Below are 25,510 nucleotides of genomic sequence, written 5' to 3'. Positions count from 1 at the left end.
AAAAGTTAATGCAATTGTTCGTTATAAAAATCCAATATTCATGTTTAAACAAAATAAAATGAATTTTTCAATTAATAAAGAACTATGCACCCAAGAACAATCCAAAAACAGTTCATCTTTATAGGCTGCGTTTGGTACATGGGACGGGACGGGACAAAACCCACTGTCCCATGTTTGGCGCAGCATGGGACAGAACAGGAACTCACTGTTCAATGAAGTTCGACAAATATGTCTTTAACTTCTGTCAAACAACAAGAAAAGGTAATTATGATGATCAATGCAAATGTGAACTAAAAACCCAAAAAATTTACCAAAACCGTATAATTATGATGATCGATGCAAGAGAGATTGATTAAAATCTAATAAAACCTTAAAACACACAAAAAGAGATCAGCGATTAAGCTGGAAACATATGAATAAGATTCCTTTTAAGCTAAAGATGTCTCACAGTATATCCCGCTTAAAAGTAGGGTCAGAGATTCTTACCTGGGCTAAAGCAGCTTGGCTTCTTCTTTTGGTAACTGTTGCGCAGTTCCAATAATCTTCCCGTCAACTGTTCTTCAAGAGTTCAGAAGCCACCGAACAATAAAGTAAACTTTGTGTATATATAAACAAAAGAATCGATTAATTTTTCCATTCATTACCATTTCGCTAAATAACATAATCCAATCTTCAAGGGTTCAATGCATTTTAAGTTAAAGATGATCATGACCAATGCTTACCAGCTGATTTAAGTCCATATGCTGTTCATATGCTGCCCGACTGCTAGATTACAAGGAATGAGGAACTTGTACAAATAGAGAAGCATCAGAAACAGCTGCAAACTTTTTCATGTCCCTTTCACCTTGTTGGAGTCCCACATCAGCACACGAACTATCAAAGCATGCATATATATATATATATATATATATATATATATATCTAAGAACCTCCCCACTTTCTAAGAGTGTGTTTGATACGTGGAACACGCTAGAACAAAAACTGTTCTCTGAATGCGACATTTAGAGACATGACAGGACACGACTGAGGGAGACAAAAATGCATCTTTTTTTGTCCCACAGTTCCACCATAAAGGTGGAACAAGAATCAGGGAGATGAGACAAGATTGGTAAATTACCAGATTACCTATGTCAAAATTAAAACCCTAAAACTTTGCACAGTTGTTTCACCAGCGTACATCAGTCTCGCCAGTCCAGTCTGGTCCAATCTGTGTACCAAATGCACCCTAAGAGCCCTTTTAGATAGTGATTCAAAGAGGTTCCACATATCCTAACATGAGGTTTGATTGTCCATGTTTAGCCGATGTAGGACTCTGACACACCTTCCATTGCTCCACAAGCACAATACAACAAATTTCAAAGATCAAAATAGTCTCCGAGTTGGTATTGGGGTCTAATCATCAACAAGAAATTAGTACATTTGATTATTTGCCCGAATGTGACATGCCAAATGAATTCGAATAGTCTCCTAAAAGAAACAAAGGCAACACTAGAAACCAACAAAAACATTTGGAAATCATTACATATATATATATATATATATATAGCTCGAAGGCACAAAATCGTCTAAGATATGCATTATAAATGTAAATATATGTATACCCTTTGTTCAATAATGCAAAATCGACAAAGTATTTACATGGATGTGTAATTTAACAGGTACCAGAGTTGAAAACGTGAAGATCCAACAAGGTATTGTAGTACCCTTTCTCTATTTCCTCTTCCTTCACTTGATGAAGTAGCAGAGTTTCAATGACAAAATCTTCCCAATCAGTATCTCGCCGTTTTCTCTTTGAAGAAGAAACAGGAAGTCTTACACACAGATCAGCACTCTCAATTGCAGCCATCGATGGCCGCCTTATCTTCACTATCCGCCTCTTAGCAGCCTCTATCTTTTCTTTTCTCCTCTGGGTTTTCAAGCATCCCTTAACAAAAGATGGAGGCATAGCGTTCAATCCAACGTCTTTTTCCAATATTTTATTGAGAAAAAGCTTCTTGCTTAATTCTGAGTCTCCACACCAGAAGTCCCTTGTATCCATACAAAAATCAGATTTTGAAGTCCATTCTGTCATTCTATTGTCTATTCCCTGGATTGACGTCTTCACGTTAGAATATTCATCCAAGTACTTCAAGTAAATCGTGGATAAGCATTCGGATGAAACGTTAAGCCTCTCCAAATCCTCGTTTGCCCAATAAGTTGAACCTTGTGACCTATTATGCGTATAATCTTCAATCGAGTGATTTTCATCTCCTTTATTTAGACTATCAACAACTAAACCATCCAAATCCATACCCACCTCCTCTAAAGTCTTGATTTGTTTTGCAGGGTTACACATCGACTTCATCTCCATATATTGGATAACAATCGGAGCATTCTTCATAATATTCTTAACAGAAACATCATTGCCCCATGGCAGATGAACTTTTGCAACATCTACTAATCTCTTCAAGATTTCTTTATACCGCAACTTACAGGTGCCGGCCGCCACATTCAACTGACTAGCTAAATCCTCGAGACTAACCTCAACTTCATTAAGCTCGCAAACGAACACAATCGCCGCCACCACCACCGGCACCGGCCGCCGCCCGGTCGTTACATACCACTTAATCATACATTGAAGCAAGAAAATTCCTTGTTTCACCATCCTCCCCACTTTATCTTTACTAATATTACTCCTGCACCCAACCCATTCTTTAATCACTCTATCAAACAAACCCACTATATCAAAATCCGGCAACCGGAGATCAAGATGGTCGATAACACGGTACACCATCCGACCTAATTCGTAACTATCGCAACCGACACAATTACAGACACTCGTCAAAGGTAAGCACTTGTTCGCTTTTCGCATAACCACATAAATACATGCGCCAACAAGCACATTGAACCAATTACCAGAACCGTATTCTTCTTCAGTTATGATTTTGATCATGTTATTAACCTCATCAACCCTGTTTTCTAAATCAAGCTTTAATAATATATCCGAGACAATCTTTTGAGCCAAGTAAATCTTGGTTTCACGGTAGGAATAATCATGCCAGGATCCAGATGTGCCCAATCGCACGTTAGTACCAATTGGTCCGTCAGCATTGAACGTTTGCTGCTCATAGTTGTCGAAATCTTGAACTACGCCACAAGAGGAGCACTCTAGGTTCCCGGTTACACTGTCGGTGATTAGGCTTTTGGATTTGCAGTTTTTGCAAGAACCCATGGGTGTCAATTTTCAGGCTGCAAAAAGTAAATAACCGTAAACTAATTGACAGTAAGTGTGGTCTATAATTCAGCATGAAGCATTAGGAATATAGGATATTACAATTTGCAAAGGAAGAAACAGAACTCATGTAACCAAATAACTTCAATGAAACCGATGGAATTAGGGTTTCTTTTTTAAACCCCAAACAAAAAAAACTAGATTAAACTGAAAATAAACATAATACATGAATGATTAATTGATTTACCCTCTTTATGGTGAAAAATTGAGTGTCCAGGAGGATGCGGCAAGCACTCGGCGGTGTCCGGCGTTCAGCAATGGTCGTCCCTCAGGGGGGGAGGGAAGCCCAAACTGGCAATCGTATTTTCGTTAGGGTACAAACATATTTTCTAGAATTGATGGATTGGAATAAGACGGGAGACTTTTAACTTACACCAAATGAATTGCTAGAATTTAGTCAAGCGGTGGTCGGAAAATCAGAAGACGGCAGCGAGAAGTCATCAGTGGGTGGTCGGCGAAGGCGAAGCGGAACACCTTTTCTTCTCCATAATTATGTAATTCAGGTCAGGTAACGGGCAAGTAGGGCTTGGTTAACAGCCCTCTTGAGATCGTTCAAAATTCAACGGGAAAGCCTAATAAAATTTAGGGGTAGCTTATAAATACAGCTTATTGACTTATTTTGATGCGGCATCGGTAATAAACATTTTTGAATGTTTGGATAAACAGTTTATATTGGTGTCAAACCGGTAATAAGAAGTTTTTGAAGAAGTTAAATTATTCTAACTTATAATAAGTTGATAACGATTTTTGTAGAAAAGTATAGGATTGTTTGGTTTAGTGCAAAATAATTAAAAGGCTCTTGTGATATAGTGTAAAATGAAATATAATTATTTGATAATTGTTTACCATGAAATTACGGTGCCGAATGGTTAAGGGGACCCATGATACAAAATCATTTAAAGGGTTTTAAAACCATTAAGGGACAGACTTTTTTTTTACCAAACAATATTTACATCTTAACGATTCAGATGTTGTCTCTTAATGTAACTTTTAAGAGGTAAACAAACAACCCTAAGTTGTTTCAAATAAACAATCCCAAACACCCCTTTAGTAAAAAAAAAGTTAAAAGTGAGATCTAAACTTTTACGGTTCTAGAAATTATTCTTGTGGTGTTAGTTTTATTCTAAAAATGATCCTTAATCACTAATTTTGTTAAAATTTATACCTATACTCTTAAATATCTCTTTTTTTAATTTCATGTTCACTCATGAATTGCGTTTTAGAAGGAAATTAATCTGGTGCATCTCATTAGTGTTGATGTTCAATTATGATTGATCTACGAGTGAATGTCTCTTCTTACGCTTCTCACCATAAAGTAGGGTAAGCAAACCTCGTCCAACCTGAATACCCGACCCAACCCAGCCTGAAATTAAGCAAAATACCTGACCCCGAAACCCAATTAAAGTCGATACCATTAACCCGTAATTTCCTGTGGGTAAGTAGGATCGAGTTGGGTATCACGGTTTCGGTCCCCGACCCACCCTATAGTGTATTAATTTTTTCCCTTAAAAAATTACTCCCTTGGTCTCTCCATTTGGCAAATGAAGTCGAAACGACGACAAGGAAGCGCTCAATAGTTTTGGCCGGAAGATATTAGGTTTATCTCCAGGTAGTGATGGCCAAAAACCGCTCCCGGGCCGGGCCTAATCGGTCCCAAGCTTTCTCGTAACCGGCCATAACCCGTCCTAACGTAACCGGTCCCGGTCCCGGCATTAAAAAATAATATTTAAAAAAAATTAGTGATATATATTTTTAATACATTATAAAATTTGTAATTAGGTCACTCAAATACACTTTAAAAATGCATTTTAATATAATTAAAATTATGTTGTCTTAAAAAAATATATTATAAAATTATTTAAAAATACATTTATTTATAAAATTATTTGAATTTTCGGGTCGGGCTGGACCGGTCCATAACCGGTCCCGGTCCCACGAAACTGCCAAAAACCTCAATTGGTCTCGGTTTTCGGTATCATAACGGTCCTTACCAGTTCCAATCCTCCGGCGGTCTCGGGCCGGGCCGATTTGGCCATCACTATCTCAAGGACAGACAAAAATTGAGCCTATCAATCAATGAAAGGAAGTGTGGTCAACAGTTTTTTCCCGAAAGAATAAGGTTGGAGGTGATCGTCAAAGCGATCCCAATATCCCATTGTTGAACAGTTGTCAGGAGGGAGGGAGGGAGAGATTGGATACCGACCTACCCGACGGCCCACCCGATACCCGAACTAGCCTGAAACATGTGGGTTTTGTCTACAAAGTCCGGGGTTTGGGTTCCAATATTCTCCCTCGAAACCTGACCGAGTTTGTAGATTTGGGCTTGATCCGACCCAACCCGTCCGTTGCTCCACCCCTACTATAAAGAAAAGGATGAAATGAGATTGCATTTGATGATATGTGGTTTCTTGTCTGATCGACTAGAATGATTGATGTCAAAGAGCAAAGAAACGATCAATTGGTCATTTGGACCGTTTGAAATACCTTTTTGTTTTGATGGAGGCGGTCTTATGGATCACATAACATGGTTATACTATTGATTATGACGTTAAATATGTAGCTTTACATATTTTCTACGGTTACCTTGATTTTAAACTATAATTCATATTATTTTAAATATTTTGTTCTTGTATGTGTGTATTAATGTTTGTCTCATATATAAAATATATGTTTGTGTTTTTTCACATGCAAAACAATTATGAATATATTATATATGAAACACTATCATGATTTGGGATCATGTAAGACCAAACTGTTTTCGTGAGACCCATTAGATCACTTTTTTTACACTTGAAACTTTACAGTAAAACACTCTGAACGTTCGGATTTTTTTACCTTCACAATTTTTTGCTATAAAGTTTTAAATGTAAAAATGTGTTTTTACGAAAATAAATTGGTGTCACGTGAACCCGACCTACATCATTATATGAACTGTACATGTTTATATAAATAAGACGTGAAACCCGATTTGAAATAACTATTTTCCCTATAATATATCGTCTCGTATAGAAGTGATCATTTACGGGCCTGAGCCGGACCTAACTTTTTTTTTTGTCCAAAAGGTCTAATATTGTAAAATCAAACCCTTTTTTTTCAGGCTTGACAACTTGCCATTGACCGCCCTATAAACGGGCCGAGCTTGCCCATGGGTTAACGAACCTAAAAGTATAGTTCTTAATTAACAAATATGAAACCAAAAATTAAGGAAAAACACCGTTGCAATTAAAAATTTAAGCAACTACTAGCTTTATCCATTGTTCATCGATTAGGACTTTTGACATAAGGCTTATAACAAAGATAATGTAGAGTTTTTTGGGTTCTCAAGAAAAACCAAAGAGTCCCAACTCTCATCCTATAACTTCAATAATTTAATTTTAAAATACACTAGTATAATTTTTAATTAAAAATAAAATATATTAATTATAAAATATAAACGGGTCGGACGGGCCCGTCCATTTTTTCAATAACGGTTGTCCAAACCCGTATTTATAACGGGACGGATGGGTCGAGTCTAACAGGCCGTCCTGTCCATGAACAACTTTAGTTTCGTATTAAAGAAATCGATTTTTATTTTCTATTAGAATTAAATTGTTTAAAATAAGCATTAAAAATATTATTTTATCTAATTTAGCACGTTATAAATCGTTGAATAATTTTCTTTATACGCACACAAAAACCTCGAGCACGTTTACAAGTGGGATCCACATTCCTCTTACCAATAAGATGATGACACGTAAATGGTGCAAACGTCGTCGTCTTAAGCTGGCATTTTCTGGTACAACGTAAAGGCAAAAAAGCTCACGAGAGAACAAGAAAGGGAATTATCCAATTGCCTTCGGTTATCCTTTAATCATCAATACAATTATAATATTTTCTAACCCTAAACTATAAACAAACTTACACTTTACCCCCCTCTAAATCCAAAACATTACACTCAAAACCACGGGACAAACTAAACAGAATGAGCTCGGTGTATCTAATACGAATGTGGGGTTTGGGATGCGACGTATATACTTTTCTTGGAGAAATCGTGGGTATCCGAGTCAGTTTACGCTCACCGACTGATCCCCTGAGCGAACATGAATGGTCTGGAGACTGGAGTTATCGCAAGTGAACTTCCATGGCCAGAAGGACTTTGTTGGCACCTGGATTCAAATCCACAAAAAGATATGAGATTTTCACTACATCCCTAAAGCCTTAACCAGTATGTCACAACTTAAATGATTCAATGTGTGTGTGTGTGTGTATATATATATATACTTGAGCTTACTATAAATAGTAAGGCAATTGTGGGCTTCAATACTTGTAAAAATGTGTCTAAACAGATCTAGATGGCAAATACAAGAAATGTAAAGGAATATCAAACGAATTACTGATCATTCTATGTTAACAACCAATCTTGTTATATAAATTTCTGGTCAGTGTAACCTAGTCTGAACTGATGACGTCATGGTCCAGTCTTTATCTAGTCTAAATGGCACGATCCAAATGGACATCTCTATTAGCAGGTTCAGTTGTCCCCTTCAATTTTTTATGGCAACGTTATAATTCATTTGTAAAGCTCATCTTAATTGTTTGATTTCAAACTAGAAACTATCATTAAACGTGTAATGAAATCATAAAATGACAGCTCGTTAGCTACTTTGACAATTAGAATGAAAATCAACATAATCAATAAAAGCTAAATTCCCCTTACGTCAAACTTCTTAAAGACAATCGACTTGAATATGTGTATATACTGACATCAATCCTCATGTTCATTCAAAAAGGTGGTCGATAAACATAACATCTCATATATCAACCGACATATGATATTCATAACGTCACCTTATCTGACTCGTCTGTTAACGTAAAGATAGGTGCCAAAGATAAAAAAGATACGATTTTGACGTAACGGAAACAAATAGTTGAGAACCAACCTTTACAAATGATTTGACTGTTCAGGAATGAGGGTAATCATTACGTTTGAAAAGCAATTGGTAAAGAGAAGGGTAGTTTCGTTGCTTTCGGAAAGCAACATAAAACGCATCCTCATGATATAAACTCATCAAATATATTGGCTCGACTTTTGCGTTCAATATTTTGGTGAACGGTGAAATTGTGACATTTGTATATAAAAAGGCATAAGACCGAGATGCATACTTAATTTTTTTTAACAAAAATATGAAAATTACAAAAGAAACTGAAGTGTAATGAGATACTAGAAGCGTACTCATGCAATGCATCGAGCCACATCTTGATTTTGTGGGCAACGATATCTTGAAAGTTGAACATATTTACCTGTCAACAAAAGATTTATAAGTTATCCAAATTATGTCTCAAACATTTAGATATCATTTGATTAAAAATCGACGATGAAAATAAGAATATGCGAAAATATTAATGTCATTTCGCTAAAATCTAGTGGGAATAAGTGATTAACCATACCTCAAAACTTCATGGTAATCGATCGCGGTTCCAACCAAAAACACCTGGCCCATTCTCCATGTATAAAGCCCGGTCCCTAGAGCCGGTCCTCCGCGGGGCCCAAATCTGTCCCCATTTTTTTCTTTTTCAAAATCAATTTTAAACATATAAAAAATCATGTTTGAAGATTTTTTTTAAGAATTTTTTTTGGACAAAATCTTATTGCAATACACTTTAAAATCTACATCTTGGTCATTCAGATACACTTTAAAAATAAAATTAAATCTTTTTTACACATAAATGTTATACACGTTTTTATATTTTTGAAATTTAATACTGAAACACTTAGAAAAAAACTTCAAAAAGAACTTGAGTAACTTGAATAAAAAACTTGAAATTTTTGGTAAGAAACTTGAAAATCATATAGAAATCATGAAAAACTTGAAACTCTATAAAAACTTATATTTTTTTAAAAAAAACCAGCCTATGGATAATCGGTCCTGATCCGTATTCTCATCCTGAAACCAGTCTCAAATCGAGTAGGGCTGGATCGGGCTTTTAATTTTTGTAAAAATATAACCAATCCCGGTCTTGATCCCGGGCCGGACCAGACCCATTTTGACGATCGCTATGAAGATGCACAAATGGGTCTGGGGACTAGGATTAGCCCAAAAAGGACCCAATACACAAAGGACGATAATACGAAAAGTCCATATCAATGTAATATCTACAAGGACCGATTACGGTATAGTCTGGCTAATAGACCTGATCACTTTTAAAGTTTTAAAACGATAATTTTACCACTTATAATAATGTAAACATATCAATACTATTCTTGTGAAACAACAAATCAATACTTTTGATAAAATTATTTTATTTTCTTGTGAATAAAAAACTTGATGTTTTATACTTGAAAGCTATATTCCTAGTTAGGGGTGTTCTAAAACCCGATCAACCTAACCTAACCCAACCCAACGTGAAATAACCCAACTTGAAGCAACCCGATGTCTAATCGAGTTGTAAAATTGTCAAACCGTAGGTATTGAGTTGATATTGAGTTACTATTATTTGAACCCAACCCAACCCGATGAACCCGATATCCTTTTATTTCTTGGATTTAATATGATTGTTGAATTTTTTTTAATATATACATTAGACAATTACACTATCATGTATGCTTTTCATATACACATATTTTCAATCTATTCATATCTATATATAACTTTGTTTAGTAACTGTGAATATATATATGTAAATTGAGAAAATTAATTGAATGTGATATACGTAAAAAATATGGATAAGTTGTATCAAATGATTGATGATGAAAAAGAAATTATGATTAGAGAAATAACATATTCAATATTAGAAGAATATTTTAATATACCAAAGTATCAACCCGACCAACCCGTACGGGTTGGGTTAAGATAGTATATTTTGATAAATCTGCTAGTTTTATCAATGAGTAATCTATTACTTTTTGAATCGGTTAACTTTTTTTTATTTACAATTGACACGTCATTCTAATAATTGACATAAATAAACAAATAAACGTTTTGGAATTTTCTAACGGTTTTCTCAATTTTCCTCCAGACGGTTCATATTTGTTCAAAGAATACATTTTATTTTTTATTTTTTTAAAACATTTTCTTTTAAATGTTAGCAACATAGATTGTATTATAAAAAGTATTCTTAATATTGTTATATTTGGGCAAAAACTTCAATACTAGTAACCCCAACTGGCTTTATATGGAACCCTCCTCCAAGCACATCAACGTAAGTAGACATTTTTTTGACTTAGCGGCTTCGGTTAGCAGGGGCTTGATATCGAAACCAATTTTTTTGACTTAGCGGTTTCGATATCAAGCCCCTGCTAACCGAAGCCAAGACCTATTTTGTATTTAGATAAAGTCACTACACGTTTTTACCAACTTTGTTACACGTCAGAAACCTTAATACTGTTGCATTAATGAATACTTTAAAATCTCTATAATTAATTTAATATATTATATAATATGTCAAGTCATTTTTTTTTATAAAGAAAACATAACATAATACATTATAAATATTGTAATAAAAATTAATTTAAAAAAATATATTGCTGTAAGAAAAAAATAAAATTATAATACAAATTTCTCATGAAAATTAGTTGTTATTCCATAAATTTAATTATATTATTTATCACAAATTCTTATTTTTTTTATATTAACCTGGATATCCAATCCGCTATGTGAATTGACTAATCTCAGGACGATCACCTGCTTTGCAGATAGCTCGGAGTCACCATATTTTAACATCCGTGGCCAAAGAGGATTTTTATTCCTCCTTAAATTTGAACCTGAGACTTTCAGATACTTTTGATCTTTAGAGTCAAGCTCAAAACAATCAGGCACCACCTTTGTGGTTACAAATTTTTATTTCTTTTTGCATCCAAATCCATTGCTCAAATACCCTCTTGATCAAATAATATCAAAATGGTCCTTATACTTTTAACATCATCATATACTATATGACTGTATGTTGTCAGTTAACTTATTTTCGTATGATATACGTCTTACGTCTTTAGTATCTCTCGGGTCTTGATGGTCCGACACCAATTGTGCAACAATTTACTCATTTTACTGTAAATTTTACAGTTTTTTTTATTATCAGTGAGCCAAAAACTGTTCGTATTTATATCTGAACTTTCGTCATCATAAAAAACAAGTTCAAATGACGGTGTGACAGATAAAACTCCATGATGATGATTTTCGTATTTTTTAATGGATTTGTAAATGGTTTAGTATTTGAAGGTAGCATTATGTCAATACTCAATAGTTAAAGGACCAAAAGTTAACAATGTGGCATTTCGAAGTTGTAAATTGTAATGAAACAAAAATAGTTAAGGCCTGTTTGGAGAGAGAAACAAAAGATAGCGAGAGAAGGGAGAGAGAGAGAGAGAGAGAGAAGGCATGGGTAAGGTAGGCGGAGGAGGAGGCGGAGGTGGAGGAGCAACGGCGGGGAAGAAGAAGAAGAAAGGTCGTCCATCTCTTTTAGATCTCCAGAAACGGGCTCTAGAGCAACAAAAATTGCAAAATCAACAACAATTACAACAGCGAAGATCCAGTCGCCGGAACCCTAACTCTACTTCCGGAGATATCGGTTCGGTTGGTGAAGAAGAATACTACGATGACGATGATGATGAGAGGAAAGAGAAAAAAGTCAAGCTCGTTGTTCGTTTGCCCCAATCGGATCAGCAACAACAACAACATTTGTCGTCTGATTTAATTAGATCCTCGTCGGTTAATTCGGCATCTTGCGGCTCTGATTCGAATGTAGATGTTGATATTCGCAAAGTTAAATCCGGATCTGGTGGTGTTGCCACTGATCATCAGGTGAGGTTTTTTAATTAATGCCCTCGAAAATTAGGGTTTAGATTTTCGTTCTTCGTTTTCGTGGGTTTGTAGTGCAATAATGTGTCAAGAGTTTAAAATATGAAAAATTGAGGGAAAAAGGCGGAATTTTAGAGCATAAGAAATATCAAGATTTAAAAAAGATAGCAAAATTGATGGAATGGAAAATATCTTTACTTGCCATTATTTTTCTTCTTTGAAATTTTATTTGGATTTTCGCGGGTGCTTCAACAGCCTTCTCTTTTCTTCGAGATCGGTAGTGGGGGTACTTGTTTTGACTAGGTCACGTTTTGTTTTTAGTAAACATATTCATAACTACAAAACCTGTGAATAGATGCATGTGTGGATAGATATATAATTTATTTATTTATTTTTCCTTTTGTGTGTTGTGAAATCTAGAGGCTTTACGTCTATCAACATTCTGTTTTTGACACAATTTCTGTTATTTTATTATTATTATTTTTGTTGATTTCTTGTTCATTGTTAATCTTTCTGACTTCTATTATTTATGTGTATATGTATGCATACACAGAATAAAAGGAACATTCACCCACCATCATGTCTTGGGGGAAAGTTCAAATTTGTCTTTTCTTTAATAATTATTGTTATTCTCTGTTATTCTTTCACTTCATTTGTACTTGCCATTGGGTTGTTTTTTTTCTATTATCTTTGCTTTGTAATACTAACTGTGAATGGTGCTTTTGTTACTGAGGAACCTTTGATTTGTATTCTATTATCTAATTATGCTTGATGGATTTATGTTTGTAGGGTGAAAAGGTTTTGAAAGCGATGGACACTCTACATGGTCTTAATCAAAAACCTTTTGTTATATTCTTGAATATAAGGCAATTTTATCGTGCGAGGTTTTGTTTTCTAATGTTTTCCATTTAATTTCTGTGCAGGGTCACCATTGGAGTCTGGACCCACAACACCTTTGCCAGATAAAAAGTTGTTGGTGTTCATTCTTGACAGGCTTCAAAAGTGCGTCTCTCTTCCTTTTGCTTATTTGAATAGGATACACATTATTTCTTGCACTGTTTATTGATTTTAGTGACCTGTATGGGTCTTTAAATTGGTCTGCAGGAAGGACACTCATGGGGTATTCTCTGATCCAGTTGATCCTAACGAGGTGCTTTGTTTTGAAAGTTTGCAAGTGTCATCCACTGTCTTTGTCTTAGTTCCTTCACTGATATGGAGAGGTTTATTCATATGCAGCTCCCTGATTACCATGAAATCATCAAGCAACCTATGGATTTTGGTACCGTCAGAAGCAAACTTGATGAGGGAGTTTATTCAAATTTGGAAGAATTAGAGGTTTGTATTCGTTGATTATGCTTTAGTTGTTGGATATCTGTCAATTTATTTCTGCTGTTCGGTATCATGTGGTTTTTAAGTTAAATATGGTGACCAATATGCTTAGGAGGAAAAAGACATTTGTTGACTTATAAAATTGTGCAGTTGTTCCCTTGTGTTGGCCTGCCTTGATAGCACTGAACTGTCCAGTCTATCCTTCAAGTTGAGCCATGTATATTGGTGGTGCTGGTAACATGCATGCTTTTTGGTGTGAGGGAGTGTAAATTTATTCTTCTGAGAGTCGAGAGACCATCGTCCATGATTTGTTTATCCAAATGAAGTCCATTTCTGCATATGTGATATGAGGTATAATATCACACCTTCTCGATGGGGACTTTATAGTTTTTAAGTCTGAACTGTTTTACCTGGCAAAAATTCCTGAAGGAGTTGTCTATGTATTGCCACAATGAAAAAAAAAGACTTTTTTCCTCTTCCCTGAATTAGAAAGAGTAACGTCGAACAGTTAAGGAAAATAACATCTAATTGTTTCTCCATGGTTGCAAGTGTGATTGCATTATCTAGGATCTATTGACTGGGACATGGATATGTTAGTTCTTTCTCAGACATAGGGTCTACTTTGGTAGTAACATTAACAGTTATGTAGCTGCAAAATGAAGACACTAGCCACACATCCGGTGCAACTGAAGTGCTTGCCGTGTTTTCTCTTCCTACTTGAACGATCATTGTTGGAATTCTGCCCATATGTGGTTAAGACATCTAATTCTATTTTTGTGTGGTTTTTCCATTTTAACTGACCTTACATTGAGTGCATATTATGTTAGTGTGAATGTGTGATGTTGCAAAGGATAATATTTGCTTTTGCAACCGTAACCGTAACCGTAATCTTATATTTTCTATTTCTATATAGTATAACATAAATATTAACGAGTTACTTGAAATCATTACAATTGATTTGTTGTTTGTACATTACCTGTATGTTTAAAAAATGTACACAAATATATACATTTGTGTATGTATGCATATATATTCCATGTTCATGTATGTATGTACATGCATACATTGATAGCAAGCTTGTTAAGGCTTGTGAAAATCTTTATAATATTCTTGGTCATTTTCGGACACAACCTGGACCGGATTACTTGTCTGCATGTGCAGGCTGCCTGTCCATATTTATCCGTGCTAACTGTGAGAATATGTGGAACCCCCATATCACTCTCCAAAAGAGTCCTTGAGGAGAAGGGGAGGTTCCAACATACGGGAGAAATGGTCCAAGTCTAGCTGATGTGGAACTCCAACACGCCCCCTCCAACGGAGGCTAGATGGACACAAATTGTCCCAGTGTGTCAAGAGGGGGCGTAGCAGACTAGGCTTTGATACCATGTTAGAATATGTGGAACCCTCGTATCACTCTCCAAAAGAGCCCTGGATGAGAAGGGAGGTTCCAACATATATACAGGAGAAATGGCCCAAGTCTAGCCGATGTGGGACTCCAACACTAACTATATTGTCTCTTTCATTTCTTTGTGAAAATACACTATTAGCTTTCCCTCCATCAATTTGCATCCAACTGCAATTCAGAATGGCTCGATAAATCATATGTTGTTTCTTTACAGATGTAGCTAAATTCTAATTATATGATTAGAGTTGAATTGATATTCCTTCTCGATTGTGAATGTTTTGCTGCTTGCTAGCACATGGTGAACATAGCTGTACTATTATTTTTCTATATGCTTTTGTCCTTAAGAAATGTTCTCTTCAGGCTACTAGTATGGCGGCCTAAACATTTCAAATATTTATCTGGATTAGTTTGGTTCTTTTGCTTGCAAAAAGGATTCATTTAAGCAAAATGCAATCACAAGGAGCATTCAACTTTCCAATGGTGGAGATATGCCATCTTTGTTTCACTCACTAGTTTACTTTGCGGGGTTTTTTTTAATAATATTTTTCCTGCATATATCTGTAGTTTCACATATTTTCTTTCTTGTGCTTGCAGGCAGATGTTTATTTGATCTGCTCTAATGCAATGCAGTATAATTCATCTGATACCATATATTTCCGGCAGGTAGGCTTCACCTTGTTTATGCACTAATACGATATCGGTCTGTAAATAATGTTATTTTTTGAACTTGATTCCTGTTGTGTATTCTCTTAGGCGAGGTCTATACAAGAGTTGGCAAAAAGGGACTTTGAAAATCTGAGGCAAGAGGGGGAAGATGGCGAGATACAACCAAAAGTAGTGAAAAGAGGAAGGCCACCTGGCAAGCAAGTAAAAAAGCCACCTGGCAGACCCCCTTTGGACCGCGTTGGACCCGAGTCTACCTCAGGTGCCACGCTGGCAACCGCTGAAGATAATACTACCGAGTCTACTCCTTACAACTTACGAAAAGCACCACCCATGCTGTATAGGTATCAGGCTGATGGTTTACTCACCTCACATCGATCTCGCAACGGTGAACATTACTCAGAATTGTTGTCGGATTGGAATGAAGAGTTTCCAGGTTTCTTTTGGAACTTCATATTTTCTTCCTTGTGTAATATATCGATGGTAGAAAATCTCTAAACTACCATATATTCTCTCTGTCCCGTATTTTGGGTGTTAGCCAAATGCCCAAAATGTTGCATTGTAAAAGATATTGGTCGGTTGATTCACCTCACGTCATGAAAAATGTTAAGAAGCAGTTTCACATCATGTCTTCTGTTCTTTTTGACGTTTCTTATTACTTATTTTCAATCTTCAGAGCGCATTCGGAAGGCCGATATGAAATATGGGAATAAAAATTTAATTATAGATGAGACTAGGCGTGACACCTACAAGCAGTTTCATCCTTCGGCTTTTGAGTCTTCACTTTTGTCGAACTTTGGTGGGGAAAGGAAGCAGCTATTAGCGGTATGTTCTCAATTCTTTAATTGTTTGCATCATTGCCTGATAGTTACCTTTGTTAGCTTTTAGTAAATCTAACGCAATTTGTTCTCTCTCCCGAAATGCCACCTCCCTATTGTAAACGCAACTTTTCCTTCTATGGTAGGCTCTCGAGTTTGAATTTGCAATTTGCCGGTTATCACCATAACAAACAAGTTGATGCTATTGATTTTTTTCCACAAGATCTTTTTCCTTCTAAGACAAGGGCGAGAAAGGGAACTTGAATCTATGACCTCCAAATATTACTGCCCATTTGACGGGTTAAATACCACCAAGCTAAATGCTTTCCTGAAGTATGTATTTATACATGGCAAAACTCGCACACAATTCTCATCTTCAGTGAGGTTTGAACCCTTGACATTCCATGGAGGTTAGGATCTACCAGTAATCTGGGTACCTAAAAGCTTCATTTGTTTTATCATTAGGTTAAAGTCCAACCAAATGAACACGAGTGTAAGGAAAAGCCATTTTCGTAAGATTATTTCATGTATATAAACAAATAGTTAAAACACTTGTTGAAAGTTGCAATTTTTGTAGGACATGAGTGTATTAATTTTCCCAATCTCAAATTCAGGTAGGTTTACATGCTGAGCATGGTTACGCTAGAAGCCTAGCTCGTTTTGCTGCAAATCTTGGCCCTGTTGTCTGGAAGATTGCTTCAAAGAAAATCGAAAAAGCTTTGCCGCCCGGAGTGAAGTTTGGTCCGGGAGTCGTTGGTGAAAACGAAGCTTCTCCTCCACCCTCATCATTTTTCCCATCCGCGAACCCGAGTCTTCCGAACCGACCTCAAACTCCATCCTCTTTAGGACCAAACCCTGCCATCTCAAACCGGCCGAAAGCCGAGATCATTGAGGCCTTGAATTCCGGGATAAGAATCGGTAGAAATGGTTTCAATGGTGTTTTTGGAAGTAATATGACAAGTGGAGTAGAATGCGAGAGAGTAGGTGAAGTGGGTGGTGGTTCTAGCAAACCGACTTCTTGGCCGCAACAGGTATCGTCATCAAACTCTAGACCGTTTATAGCTACGGTTCCACCCGACTTAAACGTTGGGATTCAAGGTGCGTTTGGTACGCAGATGGGACTGTACAGACGAGCTTGAGACAAGCAAACATGTGAAAGAATCGTGGAAGGTTTTAAGGGTTTTAACCTGACATGAGTAATTTAGTAATTTACCAATCTTGTCTTGTCTCCCATATTTTTGTCCCACCTATTTTGGTAGGACAAAAACATGCATTTTTGTCCCACTCAGGTTCGATCCTTGCCAAGAAAGTTTTCGTACTATTCCGTCCCGTTCTGTCCTGCGTACCAATCAAGGATCACCGGAGTCTAGCATTGCAGGTATAATTACGATACTGACCTTTAATGTGTCTGGCAGCGTAACGACGGTAAAGGAGACGACGTAATGTGACGGAGGGCTTTGGTGGTGTTACAACAATCAAAGCACAAAGTACTAGTACTCTACTACCAGTGGTGAAGAGAAGTGAGGTAATTTCTATAGGGTAGGAATGATTCTGTACAGATTAAAACATAACTATCTTTTGTAACATTGGACTGGTAATTAATCAGATCATGATGGATTAGAAATAAGAAAGAAAAAAAAAATGAGGGGTTATTTTTGTAAATTTTCATTATTAATTTGGTAGTTTTTGATTGACCCTTGGGACATATTATATATGATCAAGAGGACTATTGTATCCTGTTCTTGAAGGCTCTTTTGAATCAAATTTGTGCTTTTTTTGGCACTTCTTTTGTTTTTTTATTGTCGGTTGTTCGAATTTTGAATTAAACAGTTGTATATTATTGTCGTTTTGGACGTTGTAGCGTATTCTAGGGGTGTACAAAAAATGACCTGATTTAGAATATGACCAACCAATTCAATTATAATTGAATCTGATACGGTCCAAGATTTTAATATTCAAATTGGATTGATCGGTTTTTGGATGATAGTTTATAGTTTAATAATAAACTGAATCAGATTACAAACAAGATCCAATGATTGATTGAATCGAATCGAATCAAATCCATCTAAATCCCAGGACGATCTTCTGCTTTGTGGATAGCTCGAAGTCACTGTATTTGAACCTCCGTTGCCACAAGGAGATATTTATTTTTCATTGGATTTGAACCTGAGACCTCCAAGTATTTTTGACCTTTGGAGACAAGCTCAAACCAATCAAACACCATTTTTGTAGTTAGAAGTTGATTGTTTAAAATAAAAATTTTGAAAATTAGTTTAAAATAATTGTTTAAACGAATATTTCTTTCAAATAAGATCAAGAAGCATCATTCTTATTTACTTTATTGGTTATATCTCGCTCAAAATAGATTTTATGTAAGCAGTAAATGCTAATTCAGTAAGAGTTTTCTCTCTGACTTACCGAATAACATTCTCGATCCTTATGCTTTTTATCAGGTAGGACTCTCGGTTCTTGTCATATTCAACTGGTAAAATAAGTTACATCCGACAAACGCTCATCCAATAAACGTGTAATAAACGAAAGATCTTTACGATGCCTTTTACCATATAAGACAGTCAATCCTTATTATATTTACCTAGTGAAATAAGTCATATCCGATAAACGTACCCAATAAACAATAGCTAAGGGGGTGTTTGGGATTGCTTATTTAAATCAACTTATGTTTTTCTACAAAAGTTTTTATCAACTTATTATAAGTTAGAATTATTTAAATTCTTTAAAAACTTTTTACTACCGGTTTAACATCGATATAAACTGTTTATCCAAATACTTAAAAGTGTTTATCACAATAAATCAATAAGTTGTTTTTATATGAAATTTTAGTCCTTCAAGATTGGACTTGCTATAAATAATCAATTTACGGAAGTGCAGAATCAACGAGAGTCGGTGAGCTTCCGACCCCCTCCTTCCTCCTTTTATCCATTCCCGATCCTAATTTCTTCACCCAGTATCCCAATTTTTCTGATGATCAGCTGTTCCACTACCCAATTATTGCTGAGTTGCTGCGTTTCGGTTAGTATCATTCGTTTCAACAATTACTGCTTTTGAGTTTTAAGCTGATTAATAGATTGATCGTTTTCTTGTTCTTGATACTCGTGGCTTAATTGCGATATTTAGGTTTTTGGGAATTCTTTTGTGTTCTTCTGAAAACAATTGATAATCGCTTTGTGAAGTTTGATAGAGTCTGGATCGACACTCGTGACGCCACAGTATGTGATTTTTCGTACTATAGAGTAACATATGGGTGTTTATTGCGAATCTTGGTGAAGTTTAATGCATTACATGATTATATTTTGACTAAAATGGAGTTTGAAGATAAACAAAGAACTACTCAAAATCAATAGTGTAAAAAGCCTTGGTTCTTACAAACAAAGGCATATGATTAGGGTCTGCATAACACAATTTGTGCATTTTAGAAGAACACTGGAGTTTGAGGTTATAATGACCTCTACAAGGGTTTTTCTTGCGTTTGGGTTAAAAGGACAGATAGAATAGGAATGTGAATTCTAGTAGATGATAAATGATCAGATTCTTATACCTTCTTTAACCATTTTAGGTTGTGTTATTTATGACTTAAAGATGGCTTTTAAATTATGTCCTTGTGATGCATAAGTGAAACATGAGCTTTTAATATTTATGTTAGACGTGGAAATGCTAACGCTTAGGTGCGATTTGGGATGGCTTTGTCATCTTCGATATACAAGTTCAGATGTAACAGTTACAATTCAGGAACCAAAGAGAAGGTCAGGAGGAGAGGTAGAGGGGGGTTAAAATTGACATGAATAAAGTAGCAAAGTGATAATTTTGAGGTCTATATGTAGAAGCTCATCCCAAGATATTGCTTATGGTGCGACACCATAAGAGGTGTAACTCTGTAATTTCATTGTTAGACTTCCCAAACTAGTTTGGCATAATATTCTTGTTGATGTTATCTTAGTAATGCTAGGAGGGTAGTTGTGGAACTAAGGGGTGTAATATCGTTGAATTGAATAAATAATTAAATCAAAGAAAAACACTTTGAAAAGATAACTGACAGCAGAATAAGATATCAAATTGATACAAAATATTGTTATTAAGATTTACACAACTTAGGTTGGTATGTGCCAGTGGGATGAAAACAGAATTTTATCTAGTTTCATTCAATGTTAAAAGAATCATAGTTACGAAATCCAATTACAATGATTTACCGAAAGAAGAGATTTAAATTTTCCTCTATTTATCACATATGTAATAGTAGCACATATACGAAACATGTTTAGCATGTTGAAGATTGCTTCCACCTTTTCCTTCTTAGCGTGCACTTTTTTATTTCGTTTTCAATCTTATTATTTCTCTTTATATGAAGAATGGCCAACCTTCATGCTTTGTCTGTGCTTTTGTCTGCATTTTCTTTGTCAAAATTTTGTTCCTTGACTTCCAATTCACCCAATGCACTCCTTTCACCTAGATGTCCAAGTTAGCAAGTTGGTGTTTTTGTTTAGGCATATTTCTAAAAGCCACCGTTAATGAGTATCCCTGAAGAAGTTAAAAGGGTGCATGTACGCTTTATTTTGCTGTTACTCTTTCTCCATAAGGTCTATTGCTGTTTTCATTTGGATACCAAGTCCTTGACGTCATTATTTAGGTAAATTTCCTTGTAGCTATCTACTGTTGTCTAGCCTCTTTAAAGAAGGCAAAGATTACCAATCCATGGAATAATGAAGAATTCCCCAAATTGCCCCTCAGGGATTGTTTTGTTGAAGTATTGTCAAGCCAACTCATGATTACTTGATTAATCAATAAAGAAAGAATTTAATCCAACTAATATGCCAATGTAATGAGAAATAGAAAAATGAACATGAAGTGAATGGAAACAGGGAATGAGGGGATGAAGGTTGTGAAGAAGACTGTTTGCTCTTGGGTCCATGACAGTTCCGTCAGTAACTATCTATAAAGGAATGCTTTTGACCGTTCATCATGACCATGTCTGATCTTTTTACCTGCTGCTTTTAGCTGATTGATAACTTGTATAAGGCTCTTAATGTGCTTCACAACGATGGTCACTTCAATTTTGTTATATTCTCTTAGAAAAAGTATATATATTGGTCTCTGAAGATTTTCCCACATCTTCATTTTGAATATGCATCACTACTTTCTCCATAATTGCCTTAAATATATATGGCAGCCCATTTTTATTGTCAAACTGAGATGAATTGTTTTGAGTGCCTTTGATTAAGAACCTTCCGCCCTGCATCCACTATTGTATCAACTTCTGCCCTTTCTAGCTTTACACCTTCAAGCAGACTGTAGCATGTACAGATAGCTTACGATATGGAATCCAGACCACATGGAATCTTGTTTGTTATATGTCCGGCCCTGATTCATCATGTGACATTTTTTTGTTTGTTTCTGGATCTAATAATTTATCATGGAACGGTTAGTTCCTTCCCTTCTTGGGTGTGTTTGGGAATGATGACATCTGATGAACAATATTACAACACTTGCACATGGTTACCATCAAATTCAAGCACGAGGAAGAAGATAGATGAGGTGGCAAAAGTACGTGGAGGTTTCTTATCTTGTGACGCTCCAAATGAATGAGACTACCTCCGTGAACAGACCCCTAAGCCTCTCCAATTGAGCTACAACGCCCCATAATCACAATCAATTAGATATTTGATCTAGTTGCGCAACTATCCTTTGTCTTAAGCTTAATGGGACTAGCAATGAAGTCTCTTCATGTAGAAATCGCATAAGTTGCATGAAGATTAATAACAGTACTTTTGAGTCCTTTATCCTCATTCTGTCTAAAAATGCAACACTTCCTATTTGTGTTGTCACAAAATCGCATTGTTTTATTGTTTATTGGAAGTTGGTCTTAATGTACTCGTTTGCCCATCAACAACCTCCACAAGATGTTATGATATTGATTTTACTATGCAAGTTTTCTTAAGGTTATCAGTCAGTGAGTCCTATTAAACTATGTGTTGAGTCAAATGTTGCAATTCATTTTGGGATGGAGCGAGTATCAATTTATTTCAGTTATTTTTTTCAGAAGTATGTGTCGTGGTTTGCATTTATTTATTGGTTTTTTAAACTATACAATATTATATTTGCTTGCACAAGAACATAATTTATGTGACCGCTTTCATATTTTTTGCATAAGAATGGCCGGGATTAATATGCTATTTCTTTTAATCTTCTATTTGTTCATTTTGACCGCTTGCTTATATATTATTTGCGCAAAAAGTTGATTATCGGCAACCTCACCGACCCCACACGGAACCCGCCGCAAAGGAACCAATGTGACGGGGCAGTTTTTGGTTCACTCAGTGGCTGAGGTTAGCTGCCGGGGGGGGGGGGGGTCGAATACAGGACCTGTCTTGTAGTTGGGCAAAGTCACCCCACCCCTTTGCCAACTGAGCTACAAGCCAGAGGCTATATATATAAGATATATTGTCTGCTTCTTTTTCTTTTGCTTTTAATTTCTGCTGTTTCTATTTGTATCTATTATACCTGGCCTATCTCTGGTGCACAATACATTTTTTCATTCCTCGCCATAACAAAAATATGATGAAATCAAAAAGGCTAATACGAAATGTTTTCATTGCATATTGGGATTGTTTTTTCTTAATTCAGATGTTGCCAATCTTGCTACATGTAGATCTTGTTTAACGAGAAGTGTTCTGGATGAAGCCCGGAAAACCGTGAATGACTGAAAATCTTGCTCAACTCTCTCCTTCACTTCTTTTTGGTGTCATAATTTATACGTTCTAAGATGATTTCAAAAAAGGTGCATAATATGTCCACAACTCTCGAAGAATCACCAGAACAACGCAATATTGATATGAAAATTTGGGGATGGTCCCTAGTTTCACTTGTTCCTTGGGCCAGCAATGCCAAAGAGAACATCAAAATGCCAACTTTTTTTAACAAAAAGTTGAAGAATCATGCACAGCAGTCTCGGTTACGTAATCTTTCTGAACCTGGTGTCAGTTATGCAACTGTTCGTTTCAGGCCGTATGTTTGCAAGGTTCCATGGCACACAGGTCCAAGAGCGTTCCTTTCTCAGTTGTTTCCACGATATGGGCATTACTGTGGACCAAATTGGTCAAGTGGGAAAGACGGAGGGTCTCTACTTTGGGATAAGCGTCCAATTGATTGGCTCGATTATTGTTGCTATTGTCATGATATCGGTTATGATACTCATGATCAATCGGAGCTTCTCAAGGCGGATTTGGCATTCCTCGAGTGCTTGGAGAGGCCTCATATGGCTACAAAAGGGGATATTCGTGTCGCTCATCTTTATAGGACGATGTGTGTATCAGGTTTGTTCTTGTTTCCTTGTTTGTTTAAACTATTTCAGTCACATCTGTTTCTGTTGCATTTTCTATGTACCGTACCCGTTGGTCATTTGCACACACTCTCGCTTGTTTCTGTTAATTTTTATTTTGCAAGCCGGGTGTCTTCATGGAAAAAACATCTCTATTTTTCGGGTAGAGACAAGGTCTGCATCCATCCTCCCCCCAAATGGTGTGGGATATATTTGGGTTTTTTTCGTTAACGTGGCTTTTAACTGTATGCAGGTTTGAGAAATATACTGATACCGTACAGGCAGCATGTGGTCAAACTAAAGACGGGTCAATTATCTCTTGGGTTTGGATGGCTCGGGAATATGAAATGGAAAGGATGGAACGCCCAAGAGGAAGCCAGTGCCAGGTAGACTGGTGCAGCGTCGATCCGGTATGTAAGAACCGTATATATATCATGTGTATGTATAGGTAATACGTATGTAAAATGTTGTGATTAGATGTCCGAATGGTACCGCTTATTTTAAATCGTCGTTTTTACTAGTCTAAACTTGGCAAATCCATCCTCAGGAGATGCAGCTAATAAAAACATGTCTGTTTATATCCCTCTTATGTGTCAAAAATAGGTTTCTGTGTCAATTTTATCATTCCTTTTTGCTTTAATGTGTTCCTGATAAGATTTCATGTTGAGATGGGCAAAAAGACCAGATTTTCTAGTCCCGGACCAGACCATGGCATCGTCAGGACCGGTCCGGGTTCTTTTTGGATTGTTTTGACCAGACCAAATAGATAGGACCGGTCAACAACTACATGTCTTGATATAAGAGCGTTATAATAATTTGTTAGGACGAAGTTAGACGATCAAACAAGTTCTATTGATGATATTGGACAACCTAACGGGATACAAAAAGTAAACCATCGTATTAGTCTTTTTATAGGATACTTTTGGAAAGTGGTATGTATAACAAGTTTTACTAAAAGAAAAGGGTCCAAAATGACAGTTGTGACGATTTACTTTTTCAGTCTAATTAGGTTGTCCAACTTCGTCAATGAAACTTATTAGGAAATCTAGCTTTTTCCTACCAATGTATTGTGAAGTCATTATACAAGACTTAGGGGTCGTTTACCAAAAACTTACTCAGTAAGTACTTATGGGTAAAATTCAATACTATTACTTACTTACCGAGTAAGATTTTAGTCCACCAAAACAGCACCGTATACAATAATTTATCCAATAAGCTCTTATCGTGGTAAGAATCGCCACCTTCACTTACCGGGTACAAAGGTGATGTTAGATTGGTTTGAGCTTAGGCTCCAAAGGTCAAAAGTGCCTGGAGGTCCCAGGTTCAAATATAAGGAGGGATAAGAATCCCTTTATGGCCACGAAGGTTCAAATGCGGTGACTCCGGGTTACTCACAAAGCAGGTGGTCACCTTAGGATTAGTCGACTTGCATAGTGGGTTGAATATCCAGGTTAATAAAAAAAATGGGTTCGGTTGAGACTGATTAAAGATTGATAAATCCCTAAGTTACCATGTCTTGTAAGAACCGGTTAATCGATATCCTCCATTTATCAATGGTATTGAATGTATAAGAAATGGTCCGCTAAAAGTGGACCAGTGGTCCTTTTTAGTTACAATTTTTGCCCAAAAATCGATTAAGGGACTAAGACAGGGACAGTGACCGGCTATCCCTGGTTAAGGCCCGATCGCGCTTTTTTGCAAATCTTAACTTGCAAGGTCCAAAAGTTATGGCTCTGGCTTTTCTAACGACTTGTTGCTTGGGTTTAATTCAAACTCGATAGCTTAATAAGCCTAAATTGTTTAAAAACAAAAATATTCACACATACATGTAGCTCAAAAACCTCGTCAACAAATTCTTTAAAATAGAGATTTTGAGGATTTTTGCTCCTATAGATTTCCTAAAAAGTTCTTCAAATTGTT

The 25,510-nt window shown here is 36.1% G+C and overlaps 3 protein-coding genes across 8 annotated transcripts; 2 read left to right on the top strand and 1 right to left on the bottom strand.

Annotated features, from left to right (window-relative positions):
- Positions 1 to 1,563: 1,563 nt before the first annotated feature.
- LOC112524275 (plant-specific TFIIB-related protein PTF2) lies at positions 1,564 to 3,728 on the bottom strand. The gene is made up of 3 exons (XM_025134039.1): positions 3,645 to 3,728; positions 3,459 to 3,562; positions 1,564 to 3,228 (listed from the first exon to the last, which is right to left on the bottom strand). The coding sequence occupies exon 3, from the start codon at positions 3,209 to 3,211 to the stop codon at positions 1,652 to 1,654; it is 1,560 nt and encodes a 519-aa protein (XP_024989807.1). The 5' UTR covers positions 3,212 to 3,228; positions 3,459 to 3,562; positions 3,645 to 3,728; the 3' UTR covers positions 1,564 to 1,651.
- Positions 3,729 to 11,625: 7,897 nt separating this feature from the next.
- On the top strand, positions 11,626 to 18,003 carry LOC112507040. The gene is made up of 10 exons (XM_025111436.1): positions 11,626 to 12,048; positions 12,835 to 12,871; positions 12,969 to 13,047; positions 13,150 to 13,195; positions 13,282 to 13,380; positions 15,374 to 15,442; positions 15,533 to 15,878; positions 16,119 to 16,267; positions 16,875 to 17,291; positions 17,676 to 18,003. Exons 1-10 carry the CDS (start codon positions 11,626 to 11,628, stop codon positions 17,706 to 17,708), a joined length of 1,698 nt encoding a protein of 565 aa, XP_024967204.1. The 3' UTR covers positions 17,709 to 18,003.
- A 1,123-nt stretch (positions 18,004 to 19,126) lies between these two features.
- LOC112524290 lies at positions 19,127 to 24,172 on the top strand. 6 transcript variants are annotated; one of them, XM_025134087.1, is made up of 4 exons: positions 19,127 to 19,290; positions 19,396 to 19,487; positions 22,922 to 23,585; positions 23,844 to 24,172. In XM_025134087.1, the coding sequence occupies exons 3-4, from the start codon at positions 23,036 to 23,038 to the stop codon at positions 23,978 to 23,980; spliced, it is 687 nt and encodes a 228-aa protein (XP_024989855.1). In that variant the 5' UTR covers positions 19,127 to 19,290; positions 19,396 to 19,487; positions 22,922 to 23,035; the 3' UTR covers positions 23,981 to 24,172. The 6 variants fall into 6 exon arrangements, with proteins under 6 accessions (XP_024989855.1, XP_024989840.1, XP_024989831.1 ...); XM_025134101.1 differs by lacking the exon at positions 19,396 to 19,487 and adding an exon at positions 19,922 to 20,902 and having other exon boundaries at positions 19,160 to 19,290; positions 23,275 to 23,585; XM_025134080.1 differs by having other exon boundaries at positions 19,160 to 19,290; positions 22,897 to 23,585.
- The last annotated feature ends 1,338 nt before the right edge of the window (positions 24,173 to 25,510 follow it).

Source organism: Cynara cardunculus (genome assembly GCF_001531365.2).
Source record: "Cynara cardunculus var. scolymus isolate 2C chromosome LG 1, CcrdV1, whole genome shotgun sequence".
NCBI lineage: Eukaryota > Viridiplantae > Streptophyta > Magnoliopsida > Asterales > Asteraceae > Cynara > Cynara cardunculus.
Note: the sequence above shows the minus strand (reverse complement) of the source record. Positions and strands in the feature narration are given on the sequence as shown.